This window comes from Mizuhopecten yessoensis, unplaced genomic scaffold, assembly GCF_002113885.1.
Source record: "Mizuhopecten yessoensis strain PY_sf001 unplaced genomic scaffold, ASM211388v2 scaffold4359, whole genome shotgun sequence".
NCBI lineage: Eukaryota > Metazoa > Mollusca > Bivalvia > Pectinida > Pectinidae > Mizuhopecten > Mizuhopecten yessoensis.
The window spans coordinates 1632600-1655396 of NW_018405506.1; the positions used below are offsets into that span (position 1 = coordinate 1632600).

At 36.3% G+C, this 22797-nt stretch overlaps 1 protein-coding gene across 2 annotated transcripts in view; it reads right to left on the bottom strand.

Annotated features, from left to right (window-relative positions):
- LOC110448850 (stabilin-2-like) overlaps positions 1–22797 on the bottom strand; it is a 108498-nt gene that overhangs the window by 11833 nt on the left and 73868 nt on the right. For both annotated transcript variants that reach the window (XM_021495321.1, XM_021495323.1), the window contains 11 exons: positions 22244–22330; positions 20215–20314; positions 19432–19636; positions 19077–19173; positions 17670–17825; positions 16613–16708; positions 15776–15919; positions 13121–13266; positions 11222–11339; positions 7684–7779; positions 126–221 (listed from right to left, as the gene is read on the bottom strand). In XM_021495321.1, the coding sequence (XP_021350996.1) occupies positions 126–221; positions 7684–7779; positions 11222–11339; positions 13121–13266; positions 15776–15919; positions 16613–16708; positions 17670–17825; positions 19077–19173; positions 19432–19636; positions 20215–20314; positions 22244–22330 (1341 nt within the window). The remainder of the gene's footprint in view (positions 1–125; positions 222–7683; positions 7780–11221; positions 11340–13120; positions 13267–15775; positions 15920–16612; positions 16709–17669; positions 17826–19076; positions 19174–19431; positions 19637–20214; positions 20315–22243; positions 22331–22797) is intronic.

Consider the following 22797-nt stretch of genomic DNA (forward strand, 5'->3'; position numbering starts at 1 on the left):
AAACTTTACAAAATCACAAACAAAAATGGCGAGATATACTTATCGGAGACCATGTATCCACATCAAAAGTCAATGTACAGAACCAGAGAGGAAGTGTGGGATATATAATGTAGGGTATTACATACCTCCAGTAAACTGCCGAAACGTGAGTACTGCGGATGCTGAGAAAAAAACGTCCTCAAATCAGGAGCTTCTTCAGGATTGAAAAATGTCTCGATGGCCTTTAGAAAAGAACAACAATCTTTGTGTATAATGCATACAAATGTGTAACACTAAGACCTATAAAATAACAATATACCACAAATACATTTACGTAATACTGCATATGACAAACTATCAATATCGATATTATCTAATGCATGACCATCTAACACTATCTATAAAGTCAGTCATAGGAAAAGTTATAACCTTCTATAATGTGATAAAAAATTAACTAATGTCGTTGACTGGTAAAGCTAAAACTTTCTTTAATGTGATAATAATTAGCTAGCACTAAACATAATATTTGTGATACAGTACCAACCAGCTGACACTGTCTATAATGTCAGTAATATAGGAACAGCTAACACTATACTATCTGGGATACCGGACCAGCTAACACTATAATGCCTGTGATACAGGATTAGCTAACACTATAATGTCTGTGATACAGACCAACTTACCCTACAGCACACTGTCTATAATGTCTGTGATACAGGATTAGCTTACACTATAATGCCTGTGATACAGGATTAGCTAACACTATAATGTCTGTGATACAGACCAACTTACCCTACAGCACACTGTCTATAATGTCTGTGATACAGAACAGCTTACCCTACAGAACATTATCTATAATGTCTGTGATACAGGATTAGCTAACACTATAATGCCTGTGATACAGACCAACTTACCCTACAGCACACTGTGTATAATGTCTGTGATACAGAACAGTTTACACTACAGAACACTATCTATAATGTCTGTGATACAGAACAGCTTACCCTACAGAACACTATCTATAATGTCTGTGATACAAAACAGCTTACCCTACAGAACATTATCTATAATGTCTGTGATACAGGATAAGCTAACACTATAATGCCTGTGATACAGACCAACTTACCCTACATCACACTGTCTATAATGTCTGTGATACAGAACAGTTTACACTAGAGAACACTATCTATAATGTCTGTGATACAGAACAGCTTACCCTACAGAACATTAGTGATACAGACCAACTTACCCTACAGCACACTGTATATAATGTCTGTGATACAAAACAGCTTACCCTACAGAACATTATCTATAATGTCTGTGATACAGGATTAGCTAACACTATAATGTTTGTGATACAGACCAACTTACCCTACAGCACACTGTATATAATGTCTGTGATACAAAACAGCTTACCCTACAGAACATTATCTATAATGTCTGTGATACAGGATTAGCTAACACTATAATGTTTGTGATACAGACCAACTTACCCTACAGCACACTGTCTATAAGGTCTGTGATACAGAACAGCTTACCCTACAGAACATTAGTGATACAGACCAACTTACCCTACAGCACACTGTATATAATGTCTGTGATACAAAACAGCTTACCCTACAGAACATTATCTATAATGTCTGTGATACAGGATTGGCTAAGACTATAATGTCTGTGATACAGACCAACTTACCCTACAGCACAATGTCTATAAGGTCTGTGATACAGAACAGCTTACCCTACAGAACATTATCTATAATGTCTGTGATACAGGATTAGCTAACACTATAATGCCTGTGATACAGACCAACTTACCCTACAGCACACTGTCTATAATGTCTGTGATACAAAACAGCTAACCCTACAGAACATTATCTATAATGTCTTTGATACAGTATTAGCTAAAACTATAATGTCTGTGATACAGACCAACTTACCCTACATTACACTGTCTATAATGTCTGTGATACAAAACAGTTTACACTACAGAACACTATCTATAATGTCTGTGATACAGAACAGCTTACCCTACAGCACACTATCTATACTGTCTGTAATACAGGATTAGCTAACATTATAATGTCTGTGATACAGACCAACTTACCCTACAGCACACTGTGTATAATGTCTGTGATACAGAACAGTTTACACTACAGAACACTATCTATAATGTCTGTGATACACAACAGCTTATCCTACAGCACACTATCTATAATGTCTGTGATACAAAACAGCTTACCCTACAGAACATTATCTATACTGTCTGTGTTACAGGATTAGCTAACACTATAATGTCTGTGATACAGACCAACTTACCCTACAGCACACTATCTATAATGTCTGTGATACAAAACAGCTTACTCTACAGAACATTATCTATAATGTCTGTGATACAGGATTAGCTAAAACTATAATGTCTGTGATACAGACCAACTTACCCTACAGCACACTATCTATAATGTCTGTGATACAGAACAGCTTACCCTACAGGACACTATCTATAATATCTGTGATACAGACCAACTTACCCTACATCACACTGTCTATAATCTATAATGTCTGTGATACAGAACAGCTTACCCTACAGGACACTATCTATAATATCTGTGATACAGACCAACTTACCCTACATCACACTGTCTATAATCTATAATGTCTGTGATACAGAACAGCTTACCCAACAGAACACTATTTATAATGTCTGTGATACAGAACAGCTTACCCTACAGAACACTATTTATAATGTCTGTGATACAGAACAGCTTACCCTACAGAACGTTATCTATACCGTCTGTGATACAGGATTAGCTAACACTATTATGTCTGTGATACAGACCAACTTACCCTACAGCACACTATCTAAAATGTCTGTGATAGAGAACAGCTTTCCCTACAGAACACTATCTATAATGTCTGTGATACAGAACAGCTTACCCTACAGCACACTATCTATAATGTATGTGATACAGACCAACTTACCCTACATCACACTGTCTATAATGTCTGTGATTCAAAACAGCTTTCCCTACAGAACATTATCTATAATGTCTATGATACAGGATTAGCTAAAACTATAATGTCTGTGATATAGATCAACTTACCCTACAGCACACTATCTATAATGTATGTGATACAGACCAACTTACCCTACAGCACACTGTCTATAATGTCGGTGATACAGAACAGTTTACACTAAAGAACACTATCTATAATGTCTGTGATACAGAACAGCTTATCCTACAGCACACTATCTATAATGTCTGTGATACAGAACAGCTTACCCTACAACACACTATCTATAATGTCTGTGATAGAGAACAGCTTACCCTACAGAACACTATCTATAATGTCTGTGATACAAAACAGCTTACCCTACAGAACATTATCTATAATCTCTGTGATACAGGATTAGCTAAAACTATAATGTCTGTGATACAGACCAACTTCCCCTACAGCACACTGTCTGTAATGTCTGTGATACAAAACAGCTTACCCTACAGAACATTATCTATAATCTCTGTGATACAGGATTAGCTAAAACTATAATGTCTGTGATACAGACCAACTTACCCTACAGAACACTGTCTGTGATGTCTGTGATAGAGAACAGCTTACCCTACAGAACACTATCTATAATGTCTGTGATACAGGATTATCTAACACTATAATGTCTGTGATACAGGATTATCTAACACTATAATGTCTGTGATACATAACAGCTTATCCTACAGCACACTATCTATAATGTCTGTGATACAGAACAGCGCACCCTACAGAACATTATCTATACTGTCTGTGATACAGAACAGCTTACCCTACAGCACACTATCTATAATGTATGTGATACAGAACAGCTTACCCTACACCACACTGTCTATAATGTCTGTGATACAGAACAGCTGATCCTACAGCACACTATCTATAATGTTTGTGATACCGAACAGCTTTCCCTACAGCACACTATCTATACTGTCTGTTATACAGAACAGCTTACCCTACAGCACACTATCTATAATGTTTGTGATACAGAACAGCTTACCCTATAGAACATTATCTATAATGTCTGTGATACAGGACAGGTTACACTACAGAACACTATCTATAATGCCTGTGATACAGAACAGCTTATCCTACAGCACACTATCTATAATGTTTGTGATACCGAACAGCTTACCCTACAGCACACTATCTATACTGTCTGTGATACAGGATTAGCTAACACTATAATGTCTGTGATACAGACCAACTTACCCTACAGCACACTGTCTATAATGTCTGTGATACAGAACAGCTTACCCTATAGAACATTATCTATAATGTCTGTGATACAGGATTGGCTAAAACTATAATGTCTGTGATACAGACCAACTTACCCTACAGCACACTGTCTATAATGTCTGTGATACAAAACAGCTTACTCTACAGAACACTTTCTATAATGTCTGTGATACAGAACAGCTTACCCTACAGGACACTATCTATAATATCTGTGATACAGACCAACTTACCCTACAGCACACTGTCTAGAATGTCTGTGATACAGAACAGCTTACCTTACAGAACACTATCTATAAGGTCTGTGATACAGAACAGCTTACCCTACACCACACTGACTATAATGTCTGTGATACAGAACAGCTTACCCTACACCACACTGACTATAATGTCTGTGATACAGAACAGCTTACTCTACAGAACACTATCCATAATGTCTGTGATACAGAACAGCTTACCCTACAGAACACTATCTATATTGTCTGTGATACAGAACAGCTTACATTACAGAACACTATCTATAATGTCTGTGATACAGAACAGCTTACCCTACAGCACACTGTCTATAATATCTGTGATACAGAACAGCTTTCATTACAGATCATTATCTATAATGTCTGTGATACAGAACAGCTTCCCATACAGAACATTGTCTATAATGTCTGTGATACAGAACAGCTTACCCTACCGCACACTATCTATAATGTCTGTGATACAAAACAGCTTACCCTACAGAACACTATCTATAATGTCTGTGATACAGAACAGCTTACCCTACAGCACACTATAATGTCTGTGATACAGAACAGCTTACCCTACAGAACACTTTCTATAATGTCTGTGATACAGAACAGCTTACCCTACAGAACATTGTCTATAATGTCTGTGATATAGAACAGCTTACCCTACAGCACACTATCTATAATGTCTGTGATACAAAACAGCTTACCCTACAGAACACTATCTATAATGTCTTGATACAGAACAGCTTACCCTACAGCACACTATCTATAATGTCTGTGATAAAGAACAGCTTACCCTACAGAACACTATCCATAATGTCTGTGATACAGAACAGCTTACCCTACAGAATACTATCTATAATGTCTGTGATACAGAACAGCTTCCCCTACAGCACACTATCTATAATGTCTGTGATAAAGAACAGCTTACCCTACAGAACACTATCCATAATGTCTGTGATACAGAACAGCTTACCCTACAGCACACTGTCTATAATATCTGTGATACAGAACAGCTTACATTACAGAACATTATCTATAATGTCTGTGATACAGAACAGCTTACCCTACAGAATACTATCTATAATGTCTGTGATACAGAACAGCTTCCCCTACAGCACACTATCTATAATGTCTGTGATACAGAACAGTTTACCCTACAGTGTGATACAGAACAGCTTACCCTACAGAACATTGTCTATAATGTCTGTGATATAGAACAGCTTACCCTACAGAACACTATCTATAATGTCTGTGATCCAGAACAGCTTACCCTACAGAATACTATCTATAATGTCTGTGATACAGAACAGCTTATCCTACAGCACACTATCTATAATGTCTGTGATACAGAACAGTTTACCCTACAGTGTGATACAGAACAGCTTACCCTACAGAACATTATCTATACTGTCTGTGATAAAGGATAAGCTAACACTATAATGTCTGTGATACAGACCAACTTATCCTACAGCACACTGTCTATAATGTCTGTGATATAAAACAGCTTACCCTACAGAACATTATCTATAATGTCTGTGATACAGGATTAGATAAAACTATAATGTCTGTGATACAGACCAACTTACCCTACAGCACACTGTCTATAATGTCTGTGATACAGAACAGCTTACCCTACAGAAAGCTATCTATAATGTCTGTGATACAGAACAGCTTACCCTACAGCACACTATCTATAATGAGCTAACACTATAATGTCTGTGATACAGACCAACTTACCCTACAGCACACTGTCTATAATGTCGGTGATACAGAACAGCTTACCCTACAGGACACTATCTATAATATCTGTGGTACAGACCAACTTACTCTACATCACACTGTCTATAATGTCTGTGATACAGAACAGCTTACCCTACAGAACACTATCCATAATGTTTGTGATACAGAACAGCTTACCCTACAGAACACTATCCATAATTTCTGTGATACAGAACAGCTTACCCTACAGAACACTATATATAATGTCTGTGATACAGAACAGCTTCCCCTACAGAACACTATCTATAATGTCTTATAATGTCTGTGATACAGAACAGCTTCCCCTACAGAACACTATCTATAATGTCTTATAATGTCTGTGATACAGAACAGCTTCCCCTACAGAACACTATCTATAATGTCTGTGATACAGAACAGCTTACTCTACAGAACACTATCCATAATGTCTGTGATACAGAACAGCTTACCCTACAGAACACTATCTATAATGTCTGTGATACAGAACATCTTACTCTACAGAACACTATCCATAATGTCTGTGATACAGAAAAGCTTACCCTACAGAACACTATCTATAATGTCTGTGATACCGAACAGCTTACCCTACACCACACTGTCTATAATGTCTGAGATACAGAACAGCTTACCCTACAGCACACTAGCTATAATGTCTGTGATACAGAACAGCTTACCCTTCAGAACATTGTCTATAATGTCTGTGATATAGAACAGCTTACCCTACAGCACACTATCTATACTGTCTGTGATACAGAACAGCTTACCCTACAGCACACTAGCTATAATGTCTGTGATACAGAACAGCTTACCCTACAGAACACTATATATAATGTCTGTGATACAGAACAGCTTACTCTACAGAACACAATCCATAATGTCTGTGATACAGAACAGCTTACCCTACAGAACATTGTCTATAATGTCTGAGATACAGAACAGCTTACAATACAGAACATTGTCTATACTGTCTGTGATACAGGATTAGCTAACACTATAATGCCTGTGATACAGACCAACTTACCCTACAGCACAATGTCTATAAGGTCTGTGATACAGAACAGCTTACCCTACAGAACCCTATCTATAATGTCTGTGATACAGAACAGCTTACCCTACAGCACATTATCTATAATGTCTGTGATACAGAACAGTTTACCCTACAGAACATTATCTATAATATCTGTGATACAGACCAGCTTACATTACAGAACATTATCTATAATGTCTGTGTTACAGACCAGCTTACATTACAGAACACTATCTATAATGTCTGTGATACAGACCAGTTTACCCTACATAACACTATCTATAATGTCTGTGATACAGAACAGCTTACCCTACAGAACACTATCTATAATATCTGTGATACAGACCAGCTTACCCTCCAGAACACTATCTATAATGTCTGTGATACAGAACAGCTTACCCTATCAACTATGTGCACGTAGCCATTCGCCGTTTCATGGGATTCCAATATTTGGGACATCATTTTAGATGTTCTATTCCCAGAGATGAAAAGGGTCTGGAACAAAAATAATCATTACGTACATGTATGGTTAATTTCAGCCTGAGGTTAATACATTTTTTTTTACCTTATTTGGCTAAAAGATATTTTCCGCTAAAACAAACTTAAAAACTGACATGACCTAATGGTTAATGACGATAATGAATTATAATTTCAAATTTCCGTGAGGCCTCTGGGGATATTTACAGTAAGGCATACTTTGATACCATCATTATTTTACAACAATTATGAAAACAGTTATATCAACTTAATTGTATCACTCTTGTTGGCTCGGATGTTAGCACGCGTGGGAGGTACGGGTACTCTGGCGGGTGTGGGAGGAACCCGCCAGAGTACCCGTAGAAAACCCACGTGTTCGGACAGGTGACCCCCATACCTTTTCACGTCCAATCGGGGAATCGAACCCCGGCCGCCTTGGTGAAAGGCAAGTGCAATATCTGCACCAAACGACCACCAAAGTGATAATGTTTTATCACTACCTAAATAGAAATATTGTACGTGCTACTTGTGAACGTTATATTGATTACTGTTTTGGTTATTTAGATAAATCATTTTATGTTTCACTGTGTCATATGTTGAAAAAAAACACTCTAATAAATTGTGGAAGTATAAAAGATTTGAAAAATTATTAACAGGACACAGAAGGAAGTCCCTGAGCTGACAGGACGTTACCACACTAGTTGTCTCTTACACTATGTAGTGGGTCACAGCAGGCATATTTTGTCTCAATCCCCAACCCTCGAGAATGACAGAATAATTGAAACAATCTTTTCACAATTCAACTGATAGGAAAAATCAGATCTCAGCCTGACGATACTGTAGAGGGTCAAAGTCAATTCGATTGTGCACTAAACTTAAAAAAGAAAATTTTATTAAAAAAAAGATAAATGAATAAATGATCGATTCATGTAAGAGATCATATCATAATGATGCGTTGAGGAAATAAATGTAGGACCTTAATTTGGAAGGTCAAACCAATTAAAACCATTAAAATTTTAGAGTAAGATATTTACCAATATTTCAATTGATAAAAACTCAAATAGATACTATACTTAACGAAATATTTTTACAAAGCCATCGAAATGGTAGTTCTGGTGTCTTATGTCATAAAACCCATTGGCAGGGTTGGAAGTCAAATATGGACCATTTTACACTGATAGAGCCGAAAATATCAAAATCGCTCATTCTCGATTTGAGTTAACTCCCTTCGTACGGGTGACGGGCATCTGTCATCATTGGATACTAACCGGTTTTCAGCTTATTTATAAATTTGCCAATCCTTTGTTACGGCATTTTGCTCGTTATTATGAGAGGGAATATAAATAAAAAAGATGCATGCATTTTGTTGTCTCTTTCAATGATACGGATGATCTTATAAATTATGGGTAAACGTGTCAACATGACAATACCACAGCGGTGAAAACAAAACCAGCACAATAAAAACAAAGACAAGATTTACATGGCGACTATTAAAAGAAGGAGAAGGTGATCCGGCGTTCTGGAAGGGTAGGATTCTTCTGCTTCATCTACGACACCCGCCATTTATATCTAGGTCGAATTCAAGTTATAACACGTCCACATTAGGGAGCGTTATTAAAAGCATTGATCTTTATATAACACAAAGAAATATTAAATATCCCATTGGAATTGTGATGACGACAAAATCGGTTTTTAGGGGGACCCGGCTTTATATATCGTAAACGTTTATTGCAGTTTTCTGGTATTTGAATTGCAGAGTCAAAATATCTTTATTGGCAATTTTGTCATCGGGAACGGGTAGTACTCTAAGCGATATTTTAACTACTCGGGGAACAATGTCCTATGCAGTCGTTCCGATACCGCCATTGATGACTTGTGTATTTATGAGCGAGATGAACTTTATTATGCTATTGCTCTTTCGACGAAAGGATGCGAGAAACCTTTTAGTATGAGATGTCCCGGATTTAAATAGGGGTATTTAAACGTAAACAGTATAGTCTCCAACACTATATGCTGTAGAAATCTGCGCAATTAAAGCAATGTACATGTGAATGCAAATCAAAGAAGCTACCAGTGTATCTAAATCAGTAATGATGACAATTTAACTACTTTAAAACCTACATAGTGGTTTTCTTAGCATTGAGCAGGGTTAGGGTGACGGCAACGGACGCCCCTCATACAGTCATTTCATCGAAGTAGAGTGACAGCTATATATATGATAATGAGCTTGATGACCATTTGTTTGTAATCCCAACAAAGTTTTTGTAGACAAATGTATCGCAGCCTCCCAAAACACACGTCCTTAAATGACCATAGCTACTGATTGGACGTTAAACAATACTAAACCAAATTGGAACTGTTCTTGGCGAAAATTGGAAAGCAAAAGCTACAGTTTCTATTGATTCAGTGCATCACTGATGTCTTCATGTGCTGTTCACGAGAATATGAATTGCAAAATACAGTCAATGTTTTTATTTGATGTTTGTTTATGCAAATTATGGCGTGCAAATCTTAATTTAGTAATCGGTGCGGGTCAAACTACAAAGTTCAATTTCACTTGAGAAAAACTATCAAGAACGAGACATATTTTGTTTTCATGATATATAATTCTTCTATATGAATGGTTCTGAAATTAATGATAGCGAACTTTTACGATGGTAGCAGATTACTCGAGCTTGACGCACTAGAGTACATTTTGTTTGCTTCCGTAATATTATTCAACGTCTTCGTATCATTTAACACGTGAACTGCATTCAGGATGGGGTCACATGGTATATGATGGTATTAATACGGCAACTGAAACGACCACCTAAGTAGATAAGAGCACATAGGACAGTCAGATTTCAACCCAATGTCGATTGTTTAGCCTACACCCATCACGGTGTCATGCATCTTCATGCAATATAGTTTTTTTTTTTAAAAAATAGGTTAATTGTAGCGCAGAAATGTTAAGATAGGTGTTATTGTGCTCAGTTATATTTAACTGGACAAAATATTATTTCAGAATAAGCTGTCATTTTTTTACCATTGATATCAAACAATTTTCATTGGAATCTTGACGCGAAGGTTTCGTTTGGCCATGATATAGAACTAGGCTCCTCTTGATACTGTACCTGTTCAGCAAAGAGTTCTCAAAAACTGTTATCCTATTATTCTATTTTCTTAGTAAAAAATTATATTCTGAAGCAAAAATATCAAAGTTTCAGGAGTAAAAAACATTTTGTATATAATCGTACATTTTAATGACGGTTTAAAAAATGCTTGAGCAAGGAGTGGTAAATTGAATGCATGTAATAAGATATGTTTACTAACATTGGTGAGTCCATTTTTTAGTAAAGATAGATATGAATCAAAGCGAGAATAATACAACAAAAAGGTATGACAGCATTTGTTCTCTTCAATACGACATGTTCCCTAACCATAATACGGTTTTAAGTGTCATTTTTACAGTATCACTTACATCGTTAACATTGTAGATGTGTAAGTAAAAACCGTCAAAAAGTGTTTCGACCTTGTCATATCCCTCCACTGTTTCCAGAAGTTCCTGTGTATTTTTCACCCCAACCAGCATGTGTGACCTTTAACAAACCAGATACGGACATATCGAGATTAAATCAAAAACACACACATTGTCATGACATGTCGATAAACTGTGCACTCCAAGTCGATAAAGACTGAGAACAGAGAAGACATTGAAACGAAAGGGAAGAGACATGGACCAAACATACAAACAAGGCCGCCACACCTGGTGTTTGAGAGGGTAAGCGTTTCCACTACCAAATATAGTGAATAGCTTGATTTTACACCTCAAATTCAAGAAAAGCGTGTGAGTCTCCATCAATTAAACACATAGTATAAAAGCACACACAAGAACAATATATCAGTTAAGTTATCAGGCTGAATGTGAACGTCGATACCAACGAAGTAAGTTCAAAGATATGTACTAGAAGTTTAAGGTTTGTTCCCAAAGATAACTCTTTCTGATTTCAATAAACATGGTATTCAATGATTGTTTGTCTAAGGCAGCATATTATGGAAATAAATATACCTCATTCACTTCCTTAACTACTTCAGTCGATCAAGTGGTAACGATTATGAAACATTAAATGATACATGTACTAAATTTGACCAACCGGGTGTTCCGACTTACAAAGTTTTATTTGAAATAAAATTTCATTATAGCTTTGTCGGAAAATTTACATTTTGAGTCGTGTTAATGTCAGTTGACCTGTGAACCCGGAAACAAACGGTAGAAGCTTTCAAAGTGTTATAGCTTGAAACAGCCTAAAGTGATAGCTTTTTTGTTTCTTTACACAACATAAACGTAAGGGAAACTTATCCGTATTATTTAAATATTATTTTAGCATAACTGTGATTATAATTTTAATACTGTCTGAGGTATAACATTACTGCAAACCGTATGAATATGCCATGTTTAATAACAAAAATGTAATGCAAATAATATATAATCTTTACCGTATTCATCTAACCTATTCGAGTAAAATCTCATTTATTCAAATAAAAAAAATGGCAATGGTTCCAAATAACATATTTGTACCGTCTTTCTTTCATAATCCCTTTATTTAAATGTCCTGTTTTCAGTTTTGGTTAAATCTTTTGCCAGCATTTCATAAAAAAAATCAATGAAAGATAAGTGAAAAAAACCTGTATCAATTCAGCAATATATAGTAACTTCAATGATTAATAAGTTTGCTCATGTGGTTGCACCTATAATACTGGATACATATATGATCTTACATGAGTTTCCATTTCATATGAGATTTATGAAATGAGTCTAAGAATTTTTCAATTCAGCGAGTTACTGGCGAGCAAAAATGAAAAAGTCTTGACGAGTTTCATAAATTTCACATGAAATGAAAAAGAGTGTAAGATCGATCCATCCCTTTTATCATATACTCAAGATTTGTGACATTCATTCGTGTAAAACGACACTTTTCATGCAACCTTGAAATGTAAAAAGCCGCCATTTTGACTCTAGTGCGTACGTTTATGACGTCATCTACTTGTCCTAGGCGTGACGTCACAATTGAAACAATTGAAACTTACAACCAATCACAGGGCTGATAGGTCATATTACATGGGTTAATACGCAAACAAATTTGACATGGGTATATTCACTGGATAACCCAGTACATTATGTGATAAAAGACAGTATGCCATAATAAAATAATACTGCACCACACAGCTGTTATGTCCTTCTAGGACTCATCAGTCATGCTAGGGTGGGAAATGTTGGGTGATCCTAATTCGTCTTAGTTAATTTTAAAACAGAAATGAAAGAGCATAAAACCCCTGAATAATACGAATTTCAAAAACTAGAGAAGCACTGTTAACGTACAAGAGGAAAGCTAACACATGTTCAGGGTTTTCCCAGTAACCGGACGATATTCGTGACAGCAGGATGGTCATGGCCTCGTTGGATGGAGCGAACAGTGTGTACTGGTCTGTGAAAGATAGCAGGATGTTGTCATCTCTCGGCATGCCCTGTCGTCAGAAAACAAACATATGCATATACAATGAAACTTCAAATAAAGACAAGCTCGCTGTCAGGAAGACTAGCATCAGTCTCAATATTATCATGTTTTGCTATCTTTCTATTTACTAGTTGACATGTCATTGTTAATAGATGAACAACCCATCTTAGAATTGCTCTAGCTCACCGACATCAGTCTAACTGTCAACCAACAACACTCTGATGCAATGACAAGGTTCCCTTCTCGTCAACACAGGCTCAAATATATCGTTCATCTCTGCCGCCGGGTCCTTAGATTTTCCGTGATTCCGAGTGAAAGGTGGGTGAAAAAGAGCTTATTATTATGTAGATATGGGAATTAGGAAATATAACACTCGGGTACAGAATTTGGGCACAGAACTTCGGAACAATCTTTGTTCTGACACTATTTCTACACATCTGTGTAGTAAATTTCTCTACCCCATTCACATATATAACTAGAACACTGGCAGGTCAGTAAGGGCCCCGTCTTGTGGCAATATATCCTCCAAAATCATCAAGAAGCAATCTGCCCATATAGCTGAGCTTGACGTTTGACATTTGGACTTCAAAAAGAATCGCAAGGAAGCAAAATATACATTTTACATGTACTATGATGCGAGTCTTGTTTCCTTCCACCTCCACATTTGCTGGGCTAACAAAAATGTAAATACCGGTGCAATACTCATTTGTTAGCTTTGATTTGTTTTATTTTACCTTACATATACCTCCTCCATAAAGAGCCAGGGTCAAAGTCAGAGATCCACTTTGGCTTTGACCTTTGGACCCAAATGACCTTGACCATTAACCCAGTGACCTTGATCTTTGGTCAGTTGACTTATTCTTTAATTTTGACCAATTTTGCTTCTTAATATCATAACAAAATGTTCTTCAGTGAAAAAAACAAAACTTGAACTTGACCCTTTGGACCCCGAAGCCTGGACCTAAGGTCAGTTGACTCTGTGTTAAGTTCTGAACAACATTGCTTCATAATGTCATAACAAAATGTTCATCAGGGAAAAGGTACAAAATGTAACCTTCACCTTTGACCCAGTGACCTTGACCTTTGGTCAATTGACTCCTTGTTTAATTCTGAGCAATATTGCTTCAAAGTGTCATAGTGAAATGTTCACCAGTGAAAAGATACAAAATTTAACCTTAACATTTGATCCAATGACCTTGACCTTTGGTCAGTTGACTCCTTGTTTAGTTCTGATCAACTTTGATTCATCATGTCATAACAAAATGTTCATCAGGGGAAAGATGCAAAATTTGACCTTGACCTTTGAATCTAATGACCTTGACCTTTGAATCTAATGACCTTGACCTTTGACCTCAAGTTTTTATCTCAGTGTGTCTCTTTGTTTAATTCCGAACAACTTTGCTTCATAATGTCATAGCGAAATGTTCACCAGTGAAAAGCTACAAAATTTGACCTTGACCCTGACCCGATGACCTTGACCTTTGGGCAGTTGACTCCTTGTTTAATTCTGATCAACTTTGCTTCATATCGTCATAACAAAATGTTTATCAGTAAAAAGATGTAAATATTGACCTTGAAATTTGAACCTTCTGACCTTGACCTTTGACCTTGACTTTTTTCCTCAATGTGTATTTTTATGAACTGAACATCTTGTCCAAGTTTCATGTACATCGGTCAATAAATATCAAAGTTATCAGCCAGGAACAAATTTTGTGGACAGACACAGACAGACAGACAGAGTGATTAATATAGGGCACCCGTATCTCCGATACGGGGCCCTTATAAAACGCTCTATTTATCCTCAAAGAACGATAGTATTGTTATGTATATTATTATGTTAATTTATCATCTGAGTGGAATACAAATGTTATAATGTACGTAATATGATCACAGAATCGTTTATTTAGTGTTTGTATGAAGATGAGATGTGCATAGTTAAAGCGAATACTTCAAGATAATATCTCACATATAACACCTTAGAAATACGTATACCGGATGTAAGTGTCCCTTTTCAAACAAACCGTGAAATAAGGGCTGTATATCTACTGTAACGTTTATTCCTATAGAAAGGAATCTGTGTGACGTTGATCTAGCATCTACTGCTACATGTTATCTGTTGTAACGGGAGATGAAGTATTAAACCGAGAACCTCTACATCTAGACGGACATTGTAACCAATCAAGCTATAGCTACCTAGTCGCCGGCGATCTACCCAGTACAGCTGAGCTACACATGTATAAAAATAATAATATACATGTATGTGATATAGATTGTGGTATTTGCAGTTGTATAAACTTCTACATGGGAATCTGTGTGATATGGGTCTGTTACATACTGTATAGTATAACTATATATAATTACCTATTATGTCGTGTATTTACTTAATAGTACATGTACATAGTATAGCTATTTATATTTACCTGGTATACCATGCATATGCTATATAGTTTATAGTATAGCCATCTATAAGTATTTGTTATGACGTGTATCAACTATAAAGTATATAGATATAGTATTACCTGTATTAGCTCGGCTAGTTTACTCAGCTCTGGTGTTTCCTCGATGAATTTTAGAATGGTAGGAGAGCAGCCATATCCGTCGCCTATGTAGCCATCCCAACATGTACAGTTGTTTGTACCAGGTCCAGTCGGGGAACAGTCAGCCTGTTAACACATGTGACCACCATTTATTATTACCTGTGTTTATAGGTTTATACGCTTAATAACGTAATTCCATTCCATTGGTTACTATCAAGTTATTATTTTCTAACGAACTATGCGCGTGCATCGCAACTCCAAAAGTCTCTCGGGCATTTAAAATGATCTAAGACGAAATGTCGAACAAAGATACCCGCGTGCCTACCTAAACGAGTACATGAGCACTTAACATTAAACTGGCAAAACATCATAAATTACTCAACAATCAGGGGTGAGCATATCATCTTTGACATGGCTTGTTGGTTAAAATGAAAACGAGGAGAAGTGTGATACATATATATACTTGTTTAATTTAAAGCATATTTTTAAGCAAGAAAATGATGAAATAAATCACAATGTCCTTAATAAATTAACCTTAAAAACAGCATACAGGTACCTGTCAGATAATTTAATATAACATATACATGGAGCATGCCTGATGGGAATTTTTATTTTCTTAAATGAGCAGCATACTTGTGCGTGATTGAATTTAAAATCAATGAAATTTAGAAGAAAAAAAATTCTTTATGAAAATACACATATTTTCATTTGTACAATGTAGCCGTTTAATATGTTCCTTAATGCTACTTTTCGAATTAAAGGTTTATTACATTTGTATTTGTACATTTAAACTTGTAAATAGCATAGATGCTAACATACCTTTGGGTCACAGCCGCCCATGTTCCATCGGCACATATTGTCAGGTACGCAATGGGTTCCATTTCCATGAAAGTTCATTTTACAGCTACATAAAGTCTGAGGGTAGAATCGTAAGAAGCCATTTACCACATCAGTATTACAGTTGAAAACATTAGAGAATAACAGTATGCATCATGTTACAGCATGTTGAGATTTGATTCCCAATAATGAAGTATGGTTTCTGTATCTGATAGCTTACCTTCGACAATCATCATTGCCTTTCATTCCGGTCGACCACAATAAATGCAGCCGTACAGACCAAGATATTGATTCAAGTGTCTACCGTGATTGTTCACGCTGTGTTTGTTTATTTACATCCCACCGTTTTTTTACTTATTAATTTAACTTGTTTTTAAGGAGGATTGGGGCTGATTTTGAGTTCCTATTCTGTTCTTGAGTGGCAATATCTATTCATGTTTATATATTTTGTCTAGTGTGGTGCCACTTTGATGTTGTGTGTGACGCTGATACATTTGCCATTGTCTGCTAAATCTGTTTTCTTTTGTAAGGAGTCAACTTGAAAGCCATATTAATCCTTTACGAGAAGTACATTATGTCGCAAGGTTCATTTTATACACGATTCACCATGTACTTATTTTGAAAAATAACTGGTACTTCCTAAATTCTTTAAATTCTTAAAATTAATGTTTTTCCTCTTCTTTTAAATTGGTTAGTCCCCAGCATCACGGCATACTGTACTGTATCCAATTTCAAAGGTACAATCACCTGTTTGTGCCCCAATAGCATATATGGTCCTTGTGCGTTGACATTGTGACGCTTTGTCTATGATGCGTTGTACTTATGTCAAAACATTGATGATTTATCCGTTTTTGTTTACGCTGTGATATTTTGTCATTAGTTTATTGAAGTTGTGACATTTCTTCCCATTTGTGTCGACGAAGTGATAGCATGTAGCTTCCTCAAAGTAAACCCTATTTACTGCCCGTATGTTTTCAAAGATCCCCTTTAAAAAACAATATTATGCAGTAATATTTTCTTACTTCTATGGTGAGTTTACCTTCATATCTGGCACCTTCAAGCGACACACTGCGTGCTCATGACAGTCCCGGTGGGTGTCACACTCCGTGCCGCGGTGGCAATACTTGCCCGTCCCAACCCAGCCCTCGTCACACCGACAGTTACTTAATCCAGGCAGGAGGTACTTACAAGTGGCCTGTATGACACCAAAATATACATATATAAGCACGGATTCATGAAATGATCAATGGCGATATTGGTCAATGATCAAAGCAAAATCCAATTCCACTTCATTATTTAAATGTAACTATTGGTTTCAATTTTCAAGCTGTACACAAACATAAGTGTAGGTACACACACATAATTATGGTCATACACAAACACATATATCTATAACTCTGGCAATGTCATATTAAAACACTATCAAGGTCAGATGGCATTTCTACCATTTGTTGACGTCATCATTATGAGCATTGACATTGGTAATCAATATCACTGCCAAATGGCACTGGTGCGGTTCCAGGATTTGTCATGTTCAAGTTGACATCTATATTCACTATAACATTTACCCATCTGTAACACAACAATTTTATCCTACTATAAACAATGCACCACCTGTAGATGAAATTATCATTAAGATGTTATAATTGAAACGTTGGTTACAACTGATCCTCCCGTTAACATGGTTATGCATTTCATTAAATAAGCATACACAACGCATACAGTATATTAATTTGAACTAAACATTAAATTTTGATACGTTAAATAATTTTTTCTTTGACATCGAAGTATGTAAAAAGGTAAATATAACCGTTAAATAGCTTTTCATTGGCATTCTCTGTCAAAATAAATGTTAACCGGTTTGTTACAAATTCTCTGAATTTGTCATGTTTCTGTTGGCTTTATGATTGACTATTAATCCAACTGAAAGCAGCTCGATATCCAACCGCATCGGCACACAAGGATCTACAATAACATGCAATTTCGTATGAAATTTACGAGTTTTGATTTTGCTTTTTGAGCATGATACATGTCTTGCTGGAATGAAAATTCCTATGCTTGTTTCAGACGTGGAAACTTGTTAAAAGATCCTTTATCATCCGTGGATCAAAATTTTTAATCGAATACTGGGAAAACACGATGTTTCCTTGCCATGCTTTTAGTCTATACATATTTCATCTGTTTTTCTTTACATGTATCTTGTTCTCACTTGTGATGTCATAATTTAAAATGACGTAATTCCATGATTATTTGATTACGCCACAATACGTCATGTAACATGAAGTCATAGGCAGAACATGGCGGGTGTACAACAATCTTGGTATACACATATTGCCCAACACAATAACGATGTATGTATTACAATTTCAAGGCAAGCACTAGACACAGCGTGGCAAATTTCATGAGGGTCACAGTATCCCTCCTCGAGGCCTGCTTGATATATTACCTGAGGGTCACACCCTCCCCTCGAGGGCTGCTTACAGGGGTTAATAGGAGAGCATGTTGTGTGACCATCTCCCTCAAAGCCACCCATACAGGTACATCTGTAAACAGAGGGGCATCAAATCTTTTATAAAATACGAAAACTTTATAATAAGATATACTACCACTCTAACGCGGTATACTATGACACAGATACGGCCTCTACACAGATAAGGTACTTAGAACAACCACGGAATATACCAAAAACCAGACCCACACAGATAGAAGATCCACTACAAAACTGATACAGTTGATTACAACATAAATAGAATAACCTTCTACACAGATGTTTATGCCGATACACAGTGCTAGTTCCGTACCCGATTTCATCCGAGTTGTTAGTCATCGACCCCGTAAAACAATAGGCGTGTACATGACATAATTTTCTTCGGACAATTCCCCTGGAACATTTCCTCAGAATTTTGTCGCAGTTTTTTCCCCTTGCGCCCGAAGAACACGTTCCTCTCTTGCATATGCCGGTACCTTTGATTCCATTATCACAGTGACCCCTGAGGCAAGTACACGCTAAAAAGTAAAATAAAAATCAAATTTACCTCGGCTTCAAACCAAATCATCAAATAGTACCGCGACGTCCTGTTATCCTAAATCAGCGGATAGATAGTATGTCCCTAGGTTTCAGAATCAACGTTCCTGTCGTAGCATCATATAAACATAATCAACGTATTCGAATACCAAGCGTAAAACTAATTATCATCAATACGAAAAGTGAAATTATATTATATACCATGAAAAGACATGTTTTCAAAAACCTAAAAAACACACAAAGACCATGAGATCTAGTAAACAAAACAGTACTTTTACACATAGTCCTGGCATTTTACGAACAAAGCCAGAGGCACAAACAGTTACGAAAGTACTCATCATATGCGCCGTATCTTTATCCACTTTAAAGGAGGTGGTTATTACTACTAATGTTACAATTGTACATTCCAATGTTTGTTTCATGAAAACAAGTATTATATAACAAAGCATTTTATTTATAGAGAAAATACGTTTTATCTACATTTTAATTATCATTGCTACACACGTATCTATGTTTTCATGATACATGCTATTTAGGTTGGTTCGGATTATTTACTTACGTTGCGTACAGTTTTCTCCAAATCTGTCTTCTATTTCACACTGCTCGCATGCATTGCCTGTGAATCCACTGTAGCACGCGCATGTGCCCGACTCTGTACACTGTATCAAAATAAATCGTTTCAAAATAATCGATCGCAAACACCACTACTCAGACGACTTTATCAATATTTAAAAAAATAAAAAAATAAAAAGCATAGACCTAAACATAGGTAAATATGTTATGTTGGTAACGCAGATTTGCTATCAGAGTCTACAACTATTATAATATGCCATAACATATCTCACTGATATAAAGTTAATTTCATTTTTTTTCATAAACAGTATGATGTAAAGCAATGCACAAATGTTAAAATTGAATTTGTTTTACAACTTATGTAGATCCATCTCCAGTGGAAGAAATACATATGAGATTTTTGGACCACAGGTTTTATGACTATAATATTTGATAAAGAAATATGCAGCAATGCTTTGAGTATACGAGTAAAAAGCGGAAAATAGTAGGGGAGGGTAGCATAGGAAAGAGAATTGCTCAGATTAACCCTAAATTGAATGATTGTAAACAGCTAAGTACACGAAGAATGCCATTGTAAACGACAGGTATATATTAAAATAGAAGAAAAAACTCATTCAAATCTTCGAGAGCTGAGAATGAAATTTTGAGTACAAGAGCAAATAAATGCAATTTCTTCATCTGACAACTCACCATCGCCAAACATCAGTAATTTAATTGAAATTGGACGATGTATCTCTGTGAAGACACGTACACGGAGGTGTGCAAAAAAGGCGGCAGTGTAACAAATAATGTTCATTACGATAAAAACAGCGGTCAACCAATGACAGAAACATTGTGTAGTGCTACGTACTCATTAAAGACCTATACAATATTTTTTATTTTTTTATCTAGTATGTTTCATTTTGATGTTTCAGTCTACCGAACTGAAAAGGATTTTCATATTCGGGACACGAAAGTAGTTGTCACGAGTGTGTCTTAAAAATTTACATAAGCGTCACGGCACTTGTTTTTTGTTTCCTTTTCTATTCTATAAAACATGTACTTCGATGTATTGTCAAACAAAATTTGAATGAAACAAAGTTTAAACCTATGATATATGTATTTTGCAAGCCACTGTTCTAAAATTTTCCAATTGGCTACGCTGCAGATTTTCCCGATTTTTTTTTTATCTAGTATGTTAATCTTATTTTTTTTTCATTTTGATGTTTCAGTCTACCGAACTGAAAAGGGAACACGAAAGTAGTTGTCACGAATGTGTCTTAAATCGGAACATACTATTAGAAAATTTTCCATTGTAAATGAAGTGTCACATGCGTGGCATGAAGGTGTACCTTCACGTTTTAAAAGATACGAATGAGTAGGATATGTGTTCCTAGTACGGAGCCGATCGAGGACAACTTCCTCTCTAAGATCTTTTCGACTGGGAACACATGCTTTAAGTTTCGGTTGTACTTTAAAAAGTTTGTCGCCGGTCTCGAGAGACATTCATTATGAATGGCAGTACGAACACTAGGTTTAAAATCTGTATATGGTAGTTTGATATTTGTTTGTTGGAGATTTAACGCATTATTTGCTTCCCTGTCAACAAGTTCGTTGCCTTGAATTCCGACATGGCTCGGAATCCATAGTTAAGTAATTTAAGATTTCTTCAAGATAAGAGATATGCGAAAAGTGAGGTTTTGTGCGAGCGTGTTTTTAGGATCTCGTAACTGTAAAACTTTGTAGAACAGATAGAGACTAAAGAGACAATTAAGACTAAATAAGATGGCATCCGACTTATCAGCCTAGAACAGACCAAGACAGACTTTGACCATGTGATGTTGATAAATATATGTCTACAAAAGGCCACGTGTATGTCTAAACCCCCGTTACCCGACACCCCCACCCCGATCACTGGTCAGGACGACCACGTGTTGTCTTACTTTATAAAGCATCTTCTGAAAGAAAACTAGATTCGCTTTTCTGTGTAAAACGTTTTATACAATTTAAATCCTATCTGTGGGGTTATTAATTACCTTTCCGTTGCCGTTACATGGGTTTACAAATCCACCTGGACAAGGCTGACACTCGTCGCCATGGAAACCCTCACAACATCCTTCATTCTGTCATAAGAAAAAAATAGAACGAGTTTACATATTACAAGTATAAATGAAGCTTTAATGCAGTTTCTATTTATCAATCTATCAGTGTAGACGTTTGTATAATATATGTAAACTTAGCATGTATGAATACCTGAACGGTGTCACAAATATCACAAGGTCTATACCTTAACAGTTGTCAGTGTCACCAAATATCACTAGGTCTGTACCTGTAACAGCGTCACCTAATATCATCAGGTCTGTACCGGTAACAGTGTCACCAAATATTATCAGGTCTCTACCTGTAACAGTGTCACCAAATATTATCAGGTCTCTACCTGTATCAGAGTCACCAAATATTATCAGGTCTCTACCTGTAACAGCGTCACCTAATTTCATCAGGTCTGAACCGGTAACAGAGTCACCAAATATCATCAGGTCTGTACCTGTAACAGTGTCACCAAATATCATCAGGTCTGTACCTGTAACAG